The sequence below is a fragment of the Abramis brama genome, assembly GCF_963993115.1.
Source record: "Abramis brama genome assembly, chromosome: 16".
Taxonomy (NCBI): Eukaryota; Metazoa; Chordata; class Actinopteri; order Cypriniformes; family Leuciscidae; genus Abramis; species Abramis brama.
Genome location: NC_139978.1, coordinates 20,511,037 through 20,533,578, shown reverse-complemented (window position 1 = coordinate 20,533,578; position 22,542 = coordinate 20,511,037). Strand labels below are relative to the sequence as shown.

At 38.2% G+C, this 22,542-nt stretch overlaps 1 protein-coding gene across 2 annotated transcripts in view; it reads right to left on the bottom strand.

Moving 5' to 3' along the window:
• Window positions 1–443: 443 nt before the first annotated feature.
• aopep (aminopeptidase O (putative)) overlaps window positions 444–22,542 on the bottom strand; it is an 81,758-nt gene continuing 59,659 nt past the window's right edge. For both annotated transcript variants that reach the window (XM_084086590.1, XM_084086591.1), the window contains exons 14-17: window positions 18,593–18,709; window positions 6,592–6,678; window positions 6,157–6,312; window positions 444–663 (exon numbers count right to left, since the gene is read on the bottom strand). In XM_084086590.1, the coding sequence (XP_083942716.1) occupies window positions 6,172–6,312; window positions 6,592–6,678; window positions 18,593–18,709 (345 nt within the window). In that variant the 3' untranslated portion in view covers window positions 444–663; window positions 6,157–6,171. The remainder of the gene's footprint in view (window positions 664–6,156; window positions 6,313–6,591; window positions 6,679–18,592; window positions 18,710–22,542) is intronic.

The window sequence follows — 22,542 nt, the reverse complement described above, 5'->3', positions numbered from 1 at the left end:
TCCCTGTAGGACCATTTCCTCTGAGCGTTTTCCCTATTCAACCCTCTCAAGCACGCGTTTATCACTCAAAACTGGGTCATACTGAATTTAAACTATAAGAATATCAATAAATGTCTTTCATTTGAAATGCTAGATAGATAAATTGTCACATTTAATACTAGTATAACTGCAACCAGTTGAATATTCATTGAACAATTAAAAGGCTATTATATGAGACAGAGAAATGTGTCAAATCCACAATAGAAACGTCCCTGAATGTGTGAGGTGTTGTAAAAACACTAACAGGGAGTATAAGGTGACATGTTTAGCATGTAAACATGCGTCATCTGCGCATATTTCTACCACAAACATTTTCTTCTTATCAGATCGGGACTCTGGGACTGGACAAAAACAAGCTGTACCTTGGTGAGGAAGCCTTCCAGTACTTAAGAATGACACACATTTGAGTACAATATTTGTTTTTAATTCTTTCTGACAATACAAAAGTATGACATTTTGGCTTTATTTCATATCTTCTAGCTTGAACATTGAGTTGTTGCAATGATGGAAAACAATCGCCTTAATAATGACAGTGATTTGTTTTTTTGTGCATACTCCATATGTCATTTGTTGTGACAGTGGGATCCTGCTTGAGTTGAACATGTGACTGCAGACCAAACAGATCTGAAAAAGAGAAGAACCAGAATCACTACAACATGAAACATTGTGATTCATTCTCAGGACATCAGAAGTAATGTATCAAGGCAAGATACATTTATTTATATAACACATTTCATACACACTTTCAACACTTTAGTTTAGGGTCCAGTTCTCACTATTAACTAGTTACTTAATAGCATACATATTACTGTTTATTAAAACTTATAAAGCAAAATGAATGCCTGCATGACCATATTCTACATCCCTTAATCCATCCCTGAACATAACTACCTTACCAACTATTAATAACCAAACTTTCAAACAAAACCAAACTATCTTCTTTTTTTTTCTTTTTTTTTACCATTTATAATAAACGTTCTACCTTTTCAGTAGTTTATTTTAAATGGGTTTAAAAAATACAAATATTCCACGTATTTCTCAATAAAAGAATGACTAAAATGCTATTTAAAATAGTTCTGGGGGAATAGCCCCAAATGGCATTTAAGTAATTTTACTATGTAGTATTTTGTCGGTAGTTTCAATTTTAGTTCACAATAACAACGCTAATGCGTCTCCCAAGGTTGGCACAGTTCAAATGCAGTGAGCTACATGTGTGTGGATAGTTGTCTGTGGACCAGACTCCTGTTCCTGCTGAACTGAGCCAGTGTTTCTACAGTACTGTAATCAGCTCAGTAGGCACGGGAGGCCAAGTCCATCTATCTCTCGCACACGCTCACATATGACTCACGCTGATGGAAGGATCAGATATGGGATAATACGCTTCAGCTGAAGGTGCTTAGCACTTCATTTCCCACAAAATATCTCCTAATGACATTTTAAATACGGCCCGTGCAACTAATTCCATTTTTACTAGCCTTGGATGGTAATGCATCTTTAAACACTTTCTAAATATAGTCATTTATGGCCAGCTTCTCCTCAGCTTCATATTTAACTCGTACATCTGTCATGACTTTAGAAGACGGCATGCTGGCCGCTGGCCGTCCGCTAACTCGATCTGCTGAGGTCCTTTTAAGCACAACTTCCTGTCTCAATTGCTGTCTTTCATATTTCACCCATCAAAGCTAAAAGTGGAGCTGTTTTTACAGTCGAGAGATGCAGATGTTTTGGTCTGTGTGGCCGGGTCTTGCTCCATTCCTCCTCTCCACATTTCCCAGAATACCTTTGGATTACATTTGGATTTTGTGGCCCAGCAGTAGGAGAGAGCAAAATCATTTTGATTTTCGCACAGAAGTACATAGTGACTCTATAAGACGCTTGAGCCTATGGAGAAGAAAAAGGAGGAGGAGGAGGAAGACAATAACTCCTGGGCTCCTCATCTCACTGTGGGCTCCATTAGCTCAGTCTGTTTCTCTTCAGCCCTCATTACAGCCATCTCCACCATCTCAGACTCAATCTTCATCTGTCATGCCAACCCGAGCGCTCTCGGCAAGAGTTTGTTATGCTCTCTTTTTGGAAGGGATCTCACAATCAGCTCATTACGAAGGCAACCGCGTCGTACTGCACTGCTACGATAAAGTTTTACTCCCTCAAAGAGCATTTGCACAATGATATATGAATTCTCAGTCTGATGGGAGAGATCTAAAAAAAACCTGTATGCTGGAAAATGGCAGGTTATGAAAACCAGGTGCCAAAGTTTGGCTAGTTAAGCCCAAAGTATACACCGTTTTTTTTACACGTACGCTAGCGTATGCGTACAGTCGAATGGGTAGCCTTTCAAAGTGTACTCCATTTGATAGCGTGCGCGAACATAGCCGGTCAACATGTGTGCTCTAGAAAGTTTCATCTTTGTTTGTTGTTGCAGTCTCTGATATTTTGTTGTTGTTGTTCCGTCTTTCTAGTTTAAATTTTTACTGTGAAACAACGGCCTGGGCCAGTGTCGCCACCTTGTGGAACAACTGATTAGTGCAAAACAAATTCAATGCGCATATGCGATCTGCACGTACAAAGTACATGCGGTTACAAAAATCGTGTGGCGTGCGTACTATTCTGGTGACGAAATTTGCGTCAGTGAACAGTGAATTTGTGAAATTCACTGTACACGGACCCAATACTTTGGGATTTAGCATGGCCTGCTAGAATAAAACAGCATCTTTCTCCATTATCAACCATACAAAGTTAATTATGAAAACAGGAAGATCATTTTTTTTAACCTAATTCATTATATTATATTATATTATATTATAGTGAAAGGCTTTGTACTGTTAGCATCACTGAACCAGCAGTGTCATCATGAATAGGGAAGATGAACAGGATGGTTGACTAGTCGCTCAACCACCAACTAATCACTAATGGCAAGTTTGACTTTTATGTCGATTTAGTTTATTATCTTTTAATATTTTAGCTGCAGTGCTTTAAGAGGATAAATTAAGAGATGCAACTTTGAGGAAAGAGCCTTAACGTACTGTGTGATAGCATGCTATACTGTAAGTCTGATAGTAGCATTACTGACCTCAAACTTTTCAACAGTAGGAGATTATTTGTTGACTTTCTGTCTAAAGGAATATCCCTAGCCATGATGTAATTTTCTTGAGCGATTAGCCACTCGACAACTGATCGGCGAAATGCTAACAGAAGGCTTTCTCTAGGTGTTATAGACCTCATTGGCAAAGACTGCTGAGAAGAAAGTCTTCTAATACAAACTAAACTACAGACACCCTCCACCGACTTTCTCTCTTACAAGTTGTCTTCCGTTTCTCGTGAATGTATAATAATTACACTTTTAGCACTTCACATCTGCATTGGGTTGAAGAAAAGAGGGGAAAAGCCGTTCCCTGAGGTCTCTCTCCGTCTGTCTGTCATCCTCTCATCAGGTGCAGAACTTAGCCACTGTGAACAAAGAGTTCAATCACTGTTCACCAATCAGCTAAGCTCTGCACCTGCTCTGAGAGTCTCTCCTCGACACTCGTTCACCCACGCCGTCGTTCCTCCTCTGCATTTTCTTGTCATCCTGTCGGAGGCCCACAGAGAAAAGCCACGTCGTCTTTTATTTCTATTTTCTGGAGCCGCGCGAAGACGGTGCCTCTGGTTGCCATAGCAGCCGTCCGAGCGGCGGTTGTGTGGTAATCCCTGGCAATGTGATTTTTATCTTAAGTCACAAATCAGCACGCCAGGAACCCACACAGCCAGCAACATGAAAGGCAAAACCTGCAGATCCTCTTGCTCTCCTGCGATTGAGCACGCTTGGCTGGGCCGCCGATATGTCCCTCATTATCCCCATCAAGACGCATTTCACAGGCCTCCGACTTTCAGATTTCAGCCCGACACATTTCTCAAGAGTTCTCTTACACTTGTGGGATATTTTTACTGTTTCTGAAGTACACAGGCTGAGTCTTAAACAAGGCCTGCTTTTAACATCTAGAAATGAGGGAACGTCTCTCTGGATGTTTTTTTGACATCAGCTTTCAAACGCAGCTGAAGAAAGAAAATAACCAATGATGTGTACGAGTGTATATGATAAAGAGATTATTTAAAATCCAGTTTAAAATATGTGACCCTGGACAATCACAGTCACAAGGGTCATTTTTTTGAAACTGAGATTTATACATCATCTGAAGGCTGAATAAATAAACCATTGATGTATGGTTTGTTAGGATAGGACAATATTTGGCCGAGATACAACTATTTGAAAATCTGGAAACTGAGGGTGCAGAAAAATCGAAACATTGAGAAAATCGCCTTTAAAGTTGTCCATTTATGTTCGCGACTGTGCTGCATTCACTCACAAAAATAAATTTTTAATATATTTAAGGTAGGAAATTTACAAAATATCTTCATGGAACATGATCTTTACTTAATATCCTAATGATTTTTGGCATAAAAGAAAAATCGATCATTTTGACCCATACAATGTATTGTTGGCTATTGCCACAAATATACCCGTGCGACTTGTGACTGGTTTTGTGATCCAGGGTCACATATATGCAACGCAGCTAAATATGCTCATGTGAGTGTACATCTCACAGTGTACAAGTTTTTAAAAGTTTTTAGGGTTTCATTTTAATTTAAGTAATTTTGTTATGTGCTTTTGTCATTTTTATTCATTTTTTTTATATTTCTATTTAGCTTTAGTTTATTTTTCAGTTTTAGCCATTTTAATACTTCAACTGCCCTGGTAATAAAAACTTCAGATTATCGGATATCCTCTCTATGACAATTTACAGTTGTATGCATGTTGGTTGACTTTCAAATGTTAATAAGCAATGAAGTTTTATTCAAATATTAATAAAAGATTATGTCAAACTACTTAACTATTGTTGTCCTCGTTATCATATCAGGACAGTTTTATCACTTTTTTTTAAATTTATATCCCATAAAAATATCTCATCATAGAAAAGTATTTTTTCATAAATTATTAGACGAGTGACACATCATTCACCCAAAAACGTATCTAAGCGCAACACCCATTATCCAGGTCTAATAGCTTTTTGTTTAGCGTGCTTCAAAACAACAGGTGTAACCTGCTATCAGAGTTTAGCACATTTCAGGGCACGTCCGAGCAAGGCAGGCGCCCAGTGTGTGTACCGAAGATTTATTGACAGCGGCTAGACGCTGACCTCTGAAGACAAACAGAATCAAAATGCTGCATTAGCGATGCACAAATTGCAGAATGATCGTTTTGACTGGCGTGATTCATCCAAATCAAGTGACATAAACCACAACGTCTTGGAAAAGCTGCCCGTCTCCTCCGAGTCCTTAAACAAATAAAACTGTCTTTTCGGCAGATTAAAAGCACCACAGCTTCACCAAAAACTCTGGAGCGAGGCGACTAATGGATTTATCTCAGGGCCCATAAGTTGTCTCTTTCCCATTGGCTGGGCAGCGGCCTCTGCTGCTCGGTTAAACAGAATAATACCTTAGCGTGATGTTGAGATAGGCGGCTTCAAAGCCAGACAATTACTCTTTCTTCCGTTCTTGGTTACCACAATATATCAGTCCTTCACAGCTTTTAAGGAAGCAACAAATTATGTGGACCCAGGGAATCCCTCCCTTGTGGAGGCAGGAATTTCATGCAGTAAGGGCACAGGGATCCACCTCTCGCCTAAAGCCCTGGACAAAAAAGCTGCTGACCCGTTTCTTTTCTGGTGCTTGGGAATTGTTTGAGGAGCACATTCCGAATTCATCATAATACAAACAGATCTCGACAGGCTTCCTGGAAAAGTGCAGATGAGGCAGGCGGGAGCTTCTGGAAGAATGTGAATGTGAATGTGGTGTTGGCCAGGACACTGGGAGTGGATCTTTAATAATGTTGGGAGTAAAAACAAAAGGGCTTTTTTTAGGACTTCTGCATCTGAGTGACTTTTTTTCAAAGCAGCTCTTACGTAATATACGATTTTTTCGTTAAACACGTCCAAGTAATGGGACTCTGAGCCATTAAAATCTGTTGACGGTTCATGAGCTGATTGTGGAACCTTTTTTTCCAGAATGAGCCGATTTAAACTGTAAATCGTTTTTGACTTCAAACTACAGTCAGGGTCAAAGGGGACGTGACACTCTTACCTGATTTGTCTGAATTCAGAGGATCATTTCCTCCACAACGCTGCGTGCTGATTGATCCATGTCATCTTTAATGAAGGATAGACAACGGCGTGCTAATGCTTGCTGCCGGGCATCTTCCTGGACCATCAACTCACCGTACAAATACACACCCATGGCCTAGTACACACAGACACACACACTAGAATCAAGAAGTGTTCTTTATGAGGGAAAGAGATCTAAGCTCTGTTCCTAAACCTAGTGAGCTCCCTTACTGCCTACTACCTACACAGGCAGCTCCCTTCCAAGGCAGCATCTTGACTGAAATATCATAATATACATTTATAAGTACATTTTATAAGCAATTTTACAGAAAAAATATGAGGATGCCTTAAAAGGCTAGCCATAAAGACAGCTCATTAAGTTTGGGAACAAAGCGCTAGAGAACCACTCATGTACCTGGTCATGGATCAGAAAGAGCTCAACGTCTCGGTATGCCGCTGTGTGTTTATGCTTGACCGCAAGTTCACACCAGCGATGTTTCACCTAATAAGAAAGAGACAGATAGAAAGTGATTAAACAAGATGAAAGCAGTCCAACAGCTCTGTAATAACACTGAGCTCACAGGACGTCACCATCTGTAAGAATCACACGCATATGGGGAAATCTGGGAAAGCGCATGACTCTGTGGTTTTGTTATCAGTGTGTTTTATGTTGAAGCAAGCGTGTGTCAGTGGAGGTGTGTGCTCTGTTTACGCTTGATGTTCTCTCTCTCTCTCTCTTTTGCGTATAAATGGAGGCTGTGTTAGCACAGCAGAGCGGAGAGATCACAGACTGGCTCTGTCTCTCCCTCGTTCTCATTCCCGTTCTGGTTCTTTGCTGTCATTCAACTCTTTCCTCACAGTGACCTAACAACAGCAGCGCTGAGCACGGCCCAAAGCCTGACCTCATACACGCCAGGGGGATCTCGTTACACATTTGTATCACTGGCACACTCATCAGTTTTTAGGAGTGACCGTATTTAAAGGAATATTCCATTTTCAGTATGACATTGGCATAATGTGCACTCTTAAATATAAAGGGTCCAAAAAGTGTTTTTCACAGTGATGCCTTGGAAGATTCATTTTTGGTTCCCCAAAGAACCTTTCAGTGATCACAGTTCTTAAAAGAACCATGACAGTGTGATCATGTGTGAAGAATATTTTAATAGTCTAAAGAACCTTTTCCACTATAAAGAACCGTTTGTGTAATGGAAAGGTTCCATGGATGTTAAAGGTTCTTCATGGAAACATCAAATCCAATAAAGAACCCTTATTTTTAAGAGTGTACCGCAAAAATAATAAGTTACTTGTTTTCTTGTTTAAAAAAAAAAAGAGGTTACAGTAGCCTGGTTTCCATTACAGATTTGCGCAAAATCTTTTGCGATATTTTCTAAATGTCAATAAAAACCATTAACCGATGTTATGCGACTAAAACTTATTTTTTTTCCTCTCACGATAAGTCATTCCAAACATGGCAACGAATAAATTGTGGCATTTCTTTTTTGTTTAGAATTCTTGAATAAAGTTTAATAAAGAACTGTCTCGTCTTCGTGTCCAAACATACCGTGCCGTCTTTAAAGAATTTTTGACTTTTACGTTATGCCAGGTGACCTGTAAATGCGAAAAAACTTTCCATTGCAGTTTTGCGAAGTATTCCTTTTTCGGATTGCCTGAAAAAACACCTCATGTAAGCATAGAAACTTTTTTTGCGATATATGGTAGTTTTTGCAAAATTGACGCGTTTCCATTGGCTGTTTTTTCCATTCGCAATTTCAATTTGCGCAATTTGAAGGGTAATGGAAACGAAGCTAGTGAGGCACTTACAATGTGAATGATGCAATTTTTTTTACTTTAAACAAATCTGAACCATAGACTGTAAAAAAAGATGGACGACGCCCCTTCGCTCTCTTCCATTGATGAGAACTGAAGCCGCCAGTGTCCCGATATGGCGCTGACATATTGGAACTTGAGTCTGCGCAGTAGCGATCTCGGGACCAGACCTGCGCAGTAGTGAGCAGGAAGTAAAGCTGCGAAATCATGCACTCTCGCAGAACGCACTCAGGTAGAGAGCATTCTGCACACTTTTTTAAAAATTGATTGCAGTACGACAAGAGGCTTGTTAAAATAAAGTAAATACAATCTCCTCAGTACTCCGAAGATCCCGAAAACATGTCCGTTGGTGCTTCAGTGACTACTTCGCTCAGAGAACCTGTCAATCACAGCTGTCAATCATGATGTTACACCACCGCATCACGTAACTAACTAAAAACCAACTTATTTTTGAAACAGACAATTGAACTTACATCAGCGTGCTAAAAACGACAGCAAATGAAAGAAACCACCTTTGGAAAAAAGATATTTGAAGTGTAATTTAATTGTTTAGTTGATCTCACGTCCCGTTGAATAACACGGGGAGGCGGGGCTTATGACCTATACTAGGACCAGTCACCGGGGGGCGATCAAGACGTTTTGGCTTCATTTTTCAGGGCTTGTGCGGCACGCTTGATCTGAACCATATAATTTTATAAAAGCACTTAAATTAATTCTATTAAAATGCATCAAAAGCATGTTTAAATCATGAATTTTTAGTCGTTTGAGGGGTTTTTTTAACAAAAAAAAAAAAGGTAAAGTGATTTCTTTCACACTAACATCATGTTTATGCATTTGGCAGAAGCTTTTACTTAAAACACGGTTGCGTTTTGTCTCTAAACTATTGAGTACTTTTTTTTTAAACCAAGGTTTATGCATTGGCCCCATTCACTTCCATTGTAACTCCTGACTGTAAGCCAGATTTGAGGAGAGACGAGTTGATTTTTTTTTTTTTTTGTGGTAACTAACATTATGCCTCAAATGCTTTCAATTTTGCTTAAGTGAATCTGCTGATTCAGAGGATGGACATGATAGTTCTGCATCATAATAAGCATGTTAGTGATCTTAAGCAAAGTCTTTCGCTCCCCCACACGCAGCAGGGGTTTAATTGAAGCTGAATAGCCGGGAGTTTGCGGGGCCTGAAGGTGGCAGGCAGTTTAATGATTAATGAAGTTAGATTGTGTGAGTGTGTGTACAAGTGTGTGAGAATGTTTGCTTTAAGACGAGGTGTGAAGTGACTCAGGAAAACAACAGGAAGCAGCGGCACTGCAAAGAGCCTTCCGGTCACAAATCACCGTCTATTTAAGCAACATGTTCAAATGTCACCGTGCAATTACGAGGAATGAGGTTTCCGCAGTCTCCTCTGTCTTCACCTGCCTGCAAACGTTATCATTTCAGCTGATCTCTGTTGTGTTTCTTGTTTTGTTCTTTCTCTTTCATGTGTCAGATGTTGTGTCATGCATTTTTTTAATCAAATGTAGTTCATGAAAAAGTTTGCACAGATATGATTTCAGTATCCACTGTTCAGTCAGTTTCACAAAATGTACACTCGCCAAGTGCTATATGCACATAACAAAGGTGCTTTAGCGAGAAGATAAAACCTGACATATTACATTATAACAAGCAAATACAATCAAAAGATACAGTACATTGCAGGGTCCCATATGAAATCTGTGGCAGCATATTTATAGATCAGAAATCTATGTGGCAACTTATTCCCGTTGGTAAGCCAGCAAATTGAATTAATGAGGAACAAAATGTTTGTGACTGGTAATATTAGTTTTCACCAATCGACTGGCCTGATTTATGATGATGCGAGTGGCTTGTGCTCTTTGAATCAAATATGGAAAAGCAACCAAGCTTCCACAGGAAGAAAATTAAATAAAAATGAATCAAATATTTGGAAAGTTAGAATGTGTTGAAAATTATAATCATATATTTTGCACTGTATGCGGTCTATTTTTTTAATTTATAGCTATCATGGACTTTTTAAAAATAAAATGTAACTTTCAATGAAATAAACAACATAAAATAGATGTAATGTCTGATGTAAAATATGTTCAGTTTTTGTTTGCTTTTGGTTTTGATGTGAAAGTGTACTGTAGGTCTTGGGGCGCACAACACATTTCAGAAGATAAATGAAATCAATATATATAACATTTGTTTTCTTTGGCACACATTTTTTGCTATTTAGCAATTTTTAAGTGAAAATGTTGGCAGGCAAGTACAAAATTTGAATTGCTGGCTGGGCATTGTCGACTTGCGAAACACACCCTCACACACATACTTGTATACGTGTTTTACGGGGACTCTCCGTAAAGGTTTTTGTACAGAAAACTTTCTGCATGTTTTGAATTTCGAAAAACACAGGACACAGGAAGTGTCTCATAAACAATGTTTATGTTGTAATACCTACATTACAGACATTTGTGTCCTCATAATAAACCACATATGTGAGAACACACACACCCACACACACACAAAAGAGAAGATCAAATTGCTTTCCCGTCAGGTTCACAGAACCACTCGCAGCCCACAGAAGCCACAGTGACAACAGCCACATACTCGAGAAAACACACATCAGTAATTAGCAGTAAGGCAAATACCTCAGATACACGCACAGAATAACACATCTGTCTAGACACAAACAGCAAGCAAACCTGTGTGTATGGGATAAAGGTTCCTCTCGCCTGGGGTGTGGTAACAGTTAATGATAACAATGACCTAAACTCCCACAACAGGAAGAAATTTTGTTCAGTCAGACAGCCTGACCTACATTAACCTAACCTAAGGACACTTGAAGAATCCAATAAACTTAATACGCACGCAGCATTAGGTATCTCACTCATTAAAACTGACGGGAAGAGGAAGGGTTTAAGAGGTATTGGTGAATGTGAGAGAAAAATTGCTTAAATGATGATCCGTTGGCTTAAAGGGATAGTTCATCCAATTACTTACATTTCAGTCTATTTCTTGCATGAAGCTTTAAGTCTAGATTTACACACTAAATTTAACTTAAAAATACAAATTTTATTTATATTAAATAATATACATTTAATTTAATTTGATACATTTATACATGCATACACTAACGTTCAAATGTTTGGGGTCGGTAAGATTTTTTTTAAAATGATTCGTTAATTAATACTTTTATTCTGCAAAGATGTATTAAATTGTTCAAAAGTGACAGTAAAGACACTTTACAAAAGATTTCTATGTCAAATAAATACTGTTCTATTGAACTTTCTATTAATCAAAGAATCCTGAAAAAAAAAAAAATCATGTTTCCATAAAAACATTAAGCAGCACAACTGTTTTCAACATTGGTAATAAATCAATTAGAAAATCAGCATATTAGAATAATTTCTGGAGGAAAACTGGAGTAATGATGCTGAAAATACAGCTTTGCCATCACAGGAAATATTTAAATAGAAAACAGTTATTTTAAATTCTAATAATATTTCACAATATTACTGTATTTTTGATCAAATAAATGCAGCCTTGGTGAGAATAACCAAAAACATTGAAAGATCTTACCAACCCCAAACATTTGAACAGTTGTGTATAGTATATATTTAATTATAGATATTTGTCATCTTAGAGCCAGTGGCCTCGTGGGATAGCAAAGTGCAGATGCGGTACATCATCCAGGTATTGTTCAATTGTTCTGTTGCTTTTTGCATTCTATGTAGCAGGGAAGTATGTATAAATTACTGCAGAAATTATACGTAAAAGGGCGACCCAGGCATTCTGTAAGATATCACTTTTTGTGTAGAACATAATCGTAGGAATTTCAGGGTGAGTAGATGATAAAATTCATCCATTTGTGGGTGCACTGTTCCTTTAAAGTGAGGTCAGTATGTCTGATCACTATTGGCTGACCTCTGTGTGTCCACAGCGGACTAAAGTAACATGCCATGAGCATCAGTGATTACACTGCATCTGTGGGAGCGTTTCTGTGTGCATGTACACGTTTGCTTGCAGTAATAAATTGTGGAATGTCCCGTGTAATTACTGCGTCTCTCTCGAGAGGGAGAGAGAGAGAGAGAGAGAGAGAGAGAGAGAGAGAGAGAGAGAGAGAGAGAGAGAGAGAGAGAGAGAGAGAGAGAGAGAGAGAGAGAGAGAGACACACACACACTGCAGCTGTCCTGCCTCAGGGGTCTCCCCAGGAATGCAGCTCAACTCTGATCCCCTCTGCAGCTGCCGGACCGGGTCTAAACAGGGCACAGAGGAGGGCACAGCGACACATATGCACGTAAACCCGTAACCATGCATACTCAAGCTTATTTCCAAACGGTCACATGCACATGCTAATATACCAATACGTGCCTTTTAAAACGCGTAGGTTAAGCCATGTTGGACACATGGTGACATTATGCACACACTGAGATTGATATAAAGATATGCCAGCCTTACAAGAACTTCCTGATACAGCAGATGGCGGGACTACAGAGGCTCCATCATAACCAGACAAAAGCCTCAGGTCATTTATCACCAGTGATGCAATATTTCATAATACGTCAAGAGCGCAACCTTTAAATGACATGGGTCACGTCACCCTGGGAAGAGATCATCCCAGAAGTCCCTGTTTGATCTGTGAGTTTAATTACTGTGCGTTTTAAGTTATTTCGTTAATGATGATTGCAAGAAAGCATTCTTGTAGTTTTAATGTAGTGAAACGTGTTACAGTCATTCGGTCTCATTCATTAATTATTGAGTACAGAAAAAGTTCCCACGCAAAACTTCCCAGGTGCATACACACATTATTCTCATTCTGACGTTGAGGAAAAAGGATTATTCTAAAAAGAAAGCACACCCCCACAGTGAACATAATACATGCTCAAATCACCATTTAACAGCCTTTCTGCGCCTGTACAGGTGCAAACGCATCCTTGCGCTCTCTAAAGAGGAGCTCTCATATACGAAAAGCAAGATATTTGAGGAAAACCAAGTGTGCCGTTTTCAGAATCACTTGTAATTACTTGTTCACAAACACGGTTTCCAAAAAATGTAGGTAGACGATAATAATAAATGTTTCTTGAGCACCAAATCATCGTATTAGAATGATTTCTGAAGGATCATGTGACACTGAAGACTGGAGTAATGATGCTGAAAATTCAACTTTGCATCACAGAAAATAGTTATTTTAAATTGTAATACTATTTCACAATATTACTGTTTTTACTATATTTTTATCAAATAAATGCAGTCTTGAGCATGTGAGACTTGTTTAAAAAATATTTTAAAAATCTTACCGACCGCAAACTTTTGAATGGTTTGAATGGTATATATTTAATTGAAGATATTTTTCCTCAACTTTTATGCACAACCAGATTAAGCTATAATACACATACCATACAATAAGTAATAATTATTGTATGTTATTTATTTTATGGGGTTACTAGTTATCAGATTTTTTGGTCACACTTTAATTTAGGGTCCAATTCACTATTAGTTAGTTAAATCACTATTAACTACAACTTTTGCCTCAATAAACTCCTAATTTACTGCTTATTGATAGTTAGTAAGGTAGTTGAATTAGATAATTTAATGAATGAGCACTGTGTCACTGTTCGTCTGACTGTTTTTACTGTACTGTATTTTATTTTATTTCTTTATTCTAAACTGTTTTAATTATTCTTATTTCTTTTTATTATTTTAATTTCTTCTATGTAAAGCACTTTGAATTGCCATTGTGTATGAAATGTGCTATATAAATAAACTTGCCTTGCCTTGCCTATTGGGTAGGACTTTAGGTTGGACCCTAAACTAAAGTGTTACCGATTTTTTATAATAAAAATATTAATAAAAATATATATATTTTTTTGGCTTAACAACATTCCAGGTTTCTAAAGCCAACCATTTTATCCTTAATTTAAGTGCAAACCTACTGATGAATCATGATTTCTATGTAAAAATGTTCACACAAAGGTTTTAAATACTTGAGTATGTGTGGTAAATGAAAAAGATTCTTGTTTTATGCCGTCACTGTTTCATGCTTTTTGGATTCCAATAAAATGCTTTTCAAATGGAACGGGTGTCATCTAACCTCTCATCAAGCAGCCAATGTTGCGATACATGTGATTTTTTTTCTAGGAACACACATATTATTACAGAGCACATCTAGAAAACTTCTGATATGCCTTTTATCAATCGCTCTCTTCCTGGCCGGTTGTCCGTGTGAACTTTGTGACCGGGTTTTGAGAGTAGCTGTGATACAATGCGTTCTGTGTGCCTGACCAACAGATGGTATTCGCACTCACGCGCAATATACACACGCACACGAGTCCTCACATGAAACAGCATACCACAACGCTTAGTCCTCTTGCTTTTGCCTGTGCTCGCACGAAATACACGGCACACATCACACACCGAGGACTGAGAGGTGCTATTCTCTCCTGATTGGCATGCCTAATCTAACCGGAATCCATCCCAAATACTGTTCAAACATCTCAGAAACTCCTACGCAGGGTTCTGAAGTACGATATTGTGTAATGGAATGGAGACTGTACTGAAGGCGGATTAACTTAAACCTCGTCCTAAATTTGACCCTCTAGTATTCTTCTAAATGAATCATAGTTTCCTTATTCCTTTATAAATCAAGTATAAACAAAATATCTTCCAACACACACACACATGCGCATGTTAGGTTTTCATATTTTAAGGGGACTTTCCGTAGACATAATGACTTGGTAACACTTTAGTCCAATTCTCACTATGATCTAGTTTCTTATTAGCATACCCATTACTAGGATATTGGCTGTTTATTAGTACTTATAAAGCACATATTAATGCCTTATTCTGCATGACCATATTCTACATCTCTTAATCCTACTCAATATCTAAACTTAATTCCCTTATAAACCATTAATAAGCAGTAATTAGGATTTTATTGAGGCAAAAGTCGTAGTTATTGAGAATGGGACCCTAATCTAAAGTGTGACCAATGGCTTTTAGACTGTACAAACTATATATTCCCCTAACCCTAACCCTACCCATCACAGAAAACTTTCTGCATTTTTACATTTTCAAAAACTTGTTTTTGAGCTGTTTTCCTCATGGGGACCTTAAAAAAAATCCCACAAGGTCAACAATTACTGATATTACTATCTTTGTGGGGACATTTGGTCCCCATAACATAAGGAATACCAGGTACACACACACACACACATTTTTTCAAGAAAATCCGAAGCAAACAAAACAACAAGTGGTGCTTGTCTGTGCAAAATGACCACATAAGACGCTGTAGTGCTTGCCAGGGCATCACTACGCAGTTGGTAAGCTGTTCTGAGTTGTTTTAGAGCGTTACTATGCGGGTGTTAGGTAGTGACTGATTGCGAGGGCATTGCTAGGTGGTTCCTTACTAAATGTGTGCAAAACTGGCAGAATGATATAGGGCCTTATTTTAACGATCTAAGCGCATGGTCTAAAGCGCAGGGTGCAAGTTCACTTAGGGCGTGTCCGAATCCACTTTTGCTCATTTTAATGACGGGAAAAATGGTCGGCGCGCCAGGCGCATGGTCTAAAAGGGTTGTCCCTATTCTCTTAATGAGTAATGGCTGTGTTTTGGGATTTACGTGCGTTAAACCAATCAGAGTCTCCCATTCACTTTAAATGCCAGTTGCGCTCACGCCATGGCAGATTTACTATTTACATGACGGAATTTGATAGTGGAAAGACCGAACACGTCTCCAGAGCACAAACAGAACTGCTCGTGCGTGAGGTAAAAGTGCACAAGCAGATCATCTACGGGACAAGCCGGATTCCACCTTATCTTTATGTACACAATAATAATCTTTTACATTGTAATCCTTTTATATTTGGCATGTTTGTGTGCTGCTGTACGTGCGTCCCTGTGTGTTTAATAAGCAGAGTGCACATTACTAACATGCTCTTTAAATAATAAAAAAAATTATATTGCGTCATTGACTTTAGACCAGGTTTCAGTTGGTCAATGGCGCAGTCTATTTCTGTTGCCTCAAAATAGCAACATGCCAACAATGCGGCAGAACACATCTTGTTTTCAGACCAGCACGCCCATGGGCACACAAATGGGCGCAAATGCATTTGCTATATAAACAACGTGACGCAGGACGTGAAAATGATAACTGCGTCGGACTGAAACTAGCAAAAAACACTTGCATCGCGCTTGGCGCTGCATTGCGCCGGGTGTAAGATAGGGCCCATAATGTTGAACGTAGTTGCCAGGCTACACTGGCTGTTTGTTAGATGGTTGCTTACAGGTCCAGTCAAAAGATCCCAAGCCCCAGTTCTTTTTTTCCCCTTTTTTTTCTTTTTTTTATTCACAATTTAACACATATTACACAAACAATACAATCACAAAAAACATCAAGGGAAATACTACCAAGTATATCGACCAGAAAATAAAATAAAATAAATAATACAAAAAATAGAAGAATCTACACTACCACAGTCTGTGGGTTATCCATTATTCCATTTGAGTTTATCATTTTATAGTCTCTATATAATTTAGTACTAAGGCCCATATAGATTGAAACTCTTGCAGTCTTGAATGCTGTTTACTTGTAATTTCTTCGATGGGCAAGAAATCTATTATCTGCTCCAGCCATTGACCCAATCTGGGTCCTGGCTGGGAAATCCATGCAGTAAGTATACATTTTTTAGCAAAATAAGAAAACATTGTAAACACACATTTTCTTATAAAGGGACACAAGCCCCAGTTCTTAATGATATTCTGGTCTCTAGGTATGGCTCAGAACCCTCCATCATCATAAGTCTACAGGATGTTTCCACCCATTTTACTGTGCACCAGGTGAAAATTAAAAGTCTGATCGCTTTACAAAAGTAAATAGCACACCTCTCTTCAACAAGCCACACAATCTGAGGCATAATTCACGTCTGTAAACGAGTCATGACGAGTTTAATACTCCGGGTTAGGGGTTTGTTTAAATCCCTAACCCTTAGTTTTGAGCAATATTAATGGCCATGCTTGCCTTTGCAAGTACCACTAATTATGATATATCCAGTGATTCATTTCTTATGTGAGAACAACGCCCAGTCGTGACCCACATAGACTGAGTGGCGCCGACCACACCTCTCATTTTTATTGTAACCTTAAAGCGATCTACAGGCAGAGCTAATAATTATGCACAGCTAATAAGGATTCCCGTCTATTTTAAAACAAGAAAATTATGTGTCAGCAGCAATTCATGAAAGGAAAAAAGAGGCTAAATGGTGACGGTGTTTCAGAATGGTCAAAAAAATGTCTATAGCGTGCAGGAGAATTAAATCTGGCTGAAAGAAAAGATGACCGTCGGAGCCTGGGACAAGGAGCAGAGAAAAGAAGCCAGAGAGCGGGTGGGACGGAGGGAGGGGCACGTGGTAGTAATAACCTGATTTATTTTTAGAGGGCCTTTTGTTTTTCCTGGAAGGTCTTGATGAAAACCTCCCATTGGGCCTCGGTTTGAAACTAACTGTGGTAGTCTGGGACTTACTGTGGTCACATTTCGTATTATCTTACATCATTCGTGCTGCCAAATAGTGCTTCGTTTCAAAAGAACGTTGTGGTAGGTCACTGCCGGCCTGCCAAATTTTGCTCCCAAACAGAAGCTAGCCTCCTCTGAATTGACTGAGTATCACAACGTGGCCTAATTGGCTGCCGGGACAGTAATTGAATCAGGAGGCAAATACCACAGAGGTTAGCGTTTGGCTAGCGTGCGCTTCTCAAAGAGAGCAGAGCACGGCCCGAAACCCCTGTAAGTCTTAAGAAGAAAACTCCCCATAATCTGGGAGAAATCAGATAGCTTCACTTGCGTTTGTCTGATACGGCCAAGCGAGAGGACGTTTCAGGGAATTCAAGTAGACATGATATTTTCGAAACCTCTCTATCTTCAACAGAATGATGAGATTACTTACAAATAAATGCAAGAAACTTATTCACTGTGGTAGAAGAGTAAATGTCAGCAGTATTAGTGTTACGGTATACAAACTCAAGGAGGAGAACAACAGAAAATGATAAGACTGATGGATTGGTGTGGTTTTTCAGCTGTGAACATAAGAGGTGTTGGTGGAGACGTGACAAATGAGTTCAGCCTGCCTCTAGTCAATATTTGAAAAGGTGTGGAGAGGAAACGGCAAAAGAAAGAAGGTATTAAAAACACTTTTACTGTTCAATAAAATGAAAACTAATGATTGTTTTTTTTCAAATAGTTCTCCTGAACCTTCAGACTCAGAAAAATGGTTACTTACAGTAATCTCTGCATATTAAACTGGCAGAGAAGAAACTATTTTAACATTGAAAAGAAAACTATGAACTACTAAGACACACTAATATGATACATTATGAATGCACTGAAGCCATAAAACAGATGTTTTTAATCTTTTTAGTTTCCTGATTGTCTAAACCTAGAATTCAATGTAATTATTGAGACTGTTGACTGTTTTGTGGTATCATCAAGATAAATATACTGATGAATAAGCAGTACTGATGCTGGGAGCAGGTCTGGAGGCAAAGTAACCAGTCAAATGCAAGAGTGTATGGTGTAAATATATGTAGGAGTGTTGATTACCTCAGCATCCTGAGCCTGGAGGTTATAAGTAGTCTGAAGGAGTCTTAGCGTTGACAGACTCAGCTTTGGTTCCTCTAGAAGAAACTCCAAAAGAAGCACAAGCTGCTCTGGACTCAACTGAAACAGAAAAACAAAAGGTTGTGAATAATTTCATATAGCTAACATACAGGGGCGTCATGCACTTGGTATTTTTGAGGGGGCACCACTTTGGGAGAAGGGGGGGGGGGGAATATATAAATCCTTGCATATATAAATCCTGCATCAATTTAGTCTTCCATGTATTTTGTTGCTTATAGAAAAAAACAAATTTAAAGCATATAAGAACTGACACCGCAAGGCGAACTGCAGCTTATCTCAGCATTGTGCACTGCTTTTGTGAATCAGAGCCTGTTCTTTGAAGTCCTGCAAACCTAACGTCCTCAATTGCCTTTAACGTACAGTAGAGTTCAGTCGATTAGGAAAATAATTTTAACAGAAGGATAAAAATAATTTTTTTGTAATATTTTGGACGGATTCCCCCAACGAAAAAACGATGGTTCTGCACAAATCGCCAAGGCTGTGTGATTTTAGCTTCAAAACTAAGAAATTCACCAAAGGATGACAACTTTGGGGCAATATTCCTTTTGTACCTACAATATTCTAAGATTAGAGTAACTTTATAGTTAACTACGCAATGTGTAGAATATCGGATATCAATAAAACACGTCGTCAAATTATATTTGAATGGATTATTGCCGCTTCCATAGACATCAGTGCATGTTTTACAAACTATAAATGTTTTTGCTAGTATTTATCTGTATTTAAAATGTCACAAACATAAAATAAACATATGGTTGAAAACAGTGAACAGTTGTGATATACGTCTCTTGGTTTGAATGGGCATGACATCTCAGCTAACATATACAGTGGGGTCCATATATATAGTTCAAAAGTTTGAGGTCTGTAGTTGTTTTTTAAGAAATTACAACTTTTATAGAGCAAAGATGAATGAGAGTACATACATTTATAATGTGCTGTTCTTTAGTATTCTTTTTTAGTAAAAAAAAAAAATAATTATCATGGTCTGCTCTGCACAAAAATTTTAAGCAGCACAACTGATTTCAACACTGATAATAATAAATGTTTCTTGAGCACCAAATCACCATATTAGAATGATTTCTGCAGTATCATGTGACAATGACATTATTTTATATTTGTAATTTATTTCAATATTGCTAAATATAGTAAAATAAGAAATTAAATGTCAACCAAAAAACATCAAAATTTATTTGATTGGTTATTAGTGAAATAGTGAAGAATCATACAGTAACTGTTTCTTCTTCATTCTCTTTTTGTTTTTGTTTCAAATGCTTTAAATCATAATACTTTCTGTTTATATAGTTTAGGATTCAATTTTATTTAGACCCCTAGATTTTCAATGTGATTTTTTTTTCATTCATAATTTAAATAAGATTTGATCGGGCACAATGTGAAACGTAGATCAGACTCAGACGAAACACACCACAAAATGATTTAAAGGTTTCAAATTACATCCACGAACCATGACGGCATTTTCAGAAGGTTGAACAAGACATCAATGCTGTCTTTGAAGCGCATCAGAGAGCCGAGCAGGAAAAGAGAAGCACGTTTCGAGCACGAGCTCGCAGTGGGGAGAGCATTCCGGCGAGGTAGAACGAGAGGAAATAATTAAACCTTCCTCCTTCAAAAGAGCTCCTCTCATAATCTTCCGAATAAGAAGAAAATCACATTTCACTCACTTCTCAAAAAAGCAAAGTCTGCATTATGGTTTCTAGAGTATAGACAGCTAATGGAAGGAAGGAATGCTTTGGGATTTGAGTGCTGGAAAGATGCTTTAAAGTCTCATCTTGCAGTATGGAAATCAGACCTAAACCAATTATCGCATGAAATAGCTATATTTACATGGGATTATGTTTCTTTTTTAATTCTTAGCCTGCTTACTCTTGTTTTAACCCATCTTTCAGTTGCTAAAACGTAATATTCCAGACGTAAGGAATCGTACAAAGAAGCAAGTCACAACAGTCTCAGACAGGTAAAAATGAAAAGCTGTACACTGCCATGATATTATCAAAAAATTCTGCTGCCCTTTGAAAGACATGACAGAAATTATGATTTATCCTCATAACGCATGCCGACAAGCATTTATAAAGGCACAACATGAGTCAGAGCCAAATAATCAAGAATATGACTGACCTGACAGCATGCTTATTTTATTTGGGGTGTGTGTGTGTGTGTGTGTAAGAAGGAACACCGACAAAGGAAATTCTCTCCTGCTGCTTTTATCTCAGGTTAAAAGTCCTGTCAAAATTTATGCTAAAAATGCAGCTGTGGTTGACAGAAATTCTCTGTAAATATCCAGTGATAATGTTTCAGCTGTTACAGGCTGCCACTTTTGTGCCTGTATATTTTACAGTTTATAATGAAATACAGCTTTTGATTTTAATAATGTATTAGTACAGTAAATGTTGAAATTAACATTAATTTCGATTAATAAATGCTGTAGAAGTCTTGTTAATTCTTAATTCATGTTAACTAGGTAACTAACGTTAACTACTGAAACCTTATTGTAAAGTGTTTCCAAAATTTGTCTTACCATAAACATGACACAAAAATAATGCAGTAAACAATGTGTTAAATAAAACATCTAAATGTACATAAATGATAAATAAGAAGAAACTTGAATATTAAAATAAAATGCAACTTTTGGGAACATAAACAAGGTTTATATAATGTTAAATATAATTGTTAAATATAACATAAAATGCAGTCTCTAAAAATAAAAAACATCATTTCTACAGGATTTTGATGAAAAATAAAGTCGACTGTCCCATTAGATCTAATATAATTTACTAGATGGTAAAGTAACTTAGTTGACCAATTAACAGGTTTTTACTGTAGCATTTCTGCAGAGAGAGAGAGAGAGAGAGAGAGAGAGAGAGAGAGAGAGAGAGAGAGAGAGAGAGAGAGAGAGAGAGAGAGAGAGAGAGAGAGAGAGAGAGAGAGAGAGCAGACTGAGGCTGGAGATGGAGAGAGAAACAGGAAAACGGAAATGGTGGAGTGAGCGAGGGACACGTAGACAGAGCTGGCAGAAAGACTGATGTGGTGGGAGATGGGTGGTGGCAGGCCTGCTATTATTACTCCATTATCACATCAGGATCTATAGAGCAGTGATGCACAGTCTCCTCCCTCCTGTGCCACTTCCCTTTCTCTGTCCGGCCAAACCCACACGCACACACACCACACGCAAACACACACACACACACACCGCTGCTCAGCCTGGGACATCTCTCATCCGCAGCTCCTGTTGTATTAAACTAGTTACACCTTAATATGGTGAATGAAGTAAGCAACAATCATTAGCATTAGCATTAGCATTTTCAAATCACTTCTCACGGACGCAACTTTATCAACGTCTCCATCAGTTGAAATATCCTTCCCTAAAATGGTTAGGAAATGTAATGCTGCAACCGCCTAACCAAAATAAGAACTATATTTGTCTACATTACAGAAAGAGGGAACTATTTCACTCTTGACTGCTCTGCGACCATTCAAGACCTTAAAAGAACCATAACCCAGGACAAAATAACTGCATCAAAAGCAAAATTATAGTAATTTGACCGTGAGAAACCCAATAAAGTCATCGCGTTTTGAAGAAAAAGTAGCAAGGGTCAACTGTTTTTCTCACTCAAATCTGCTGTGAAAAATTAATGTGGTGGAAAGCAAAGACTTCTCACTTTGGGCCGATAAGCGGGTGCATCGCCGCTCTGTCATTAAGAGGCATTCACAGGCCCACCCAAGATCATCGGATCCGCCGCCTTTGAAAGACGAGAGGAATTTAAAGTCATAAAAGATAGAGGGGAGACGAAAGTCCTCCTCCACACTCAATTTGCCTCAGGGAATGGCAATTGTTTCGAGATGGCAGTAAAAACTTT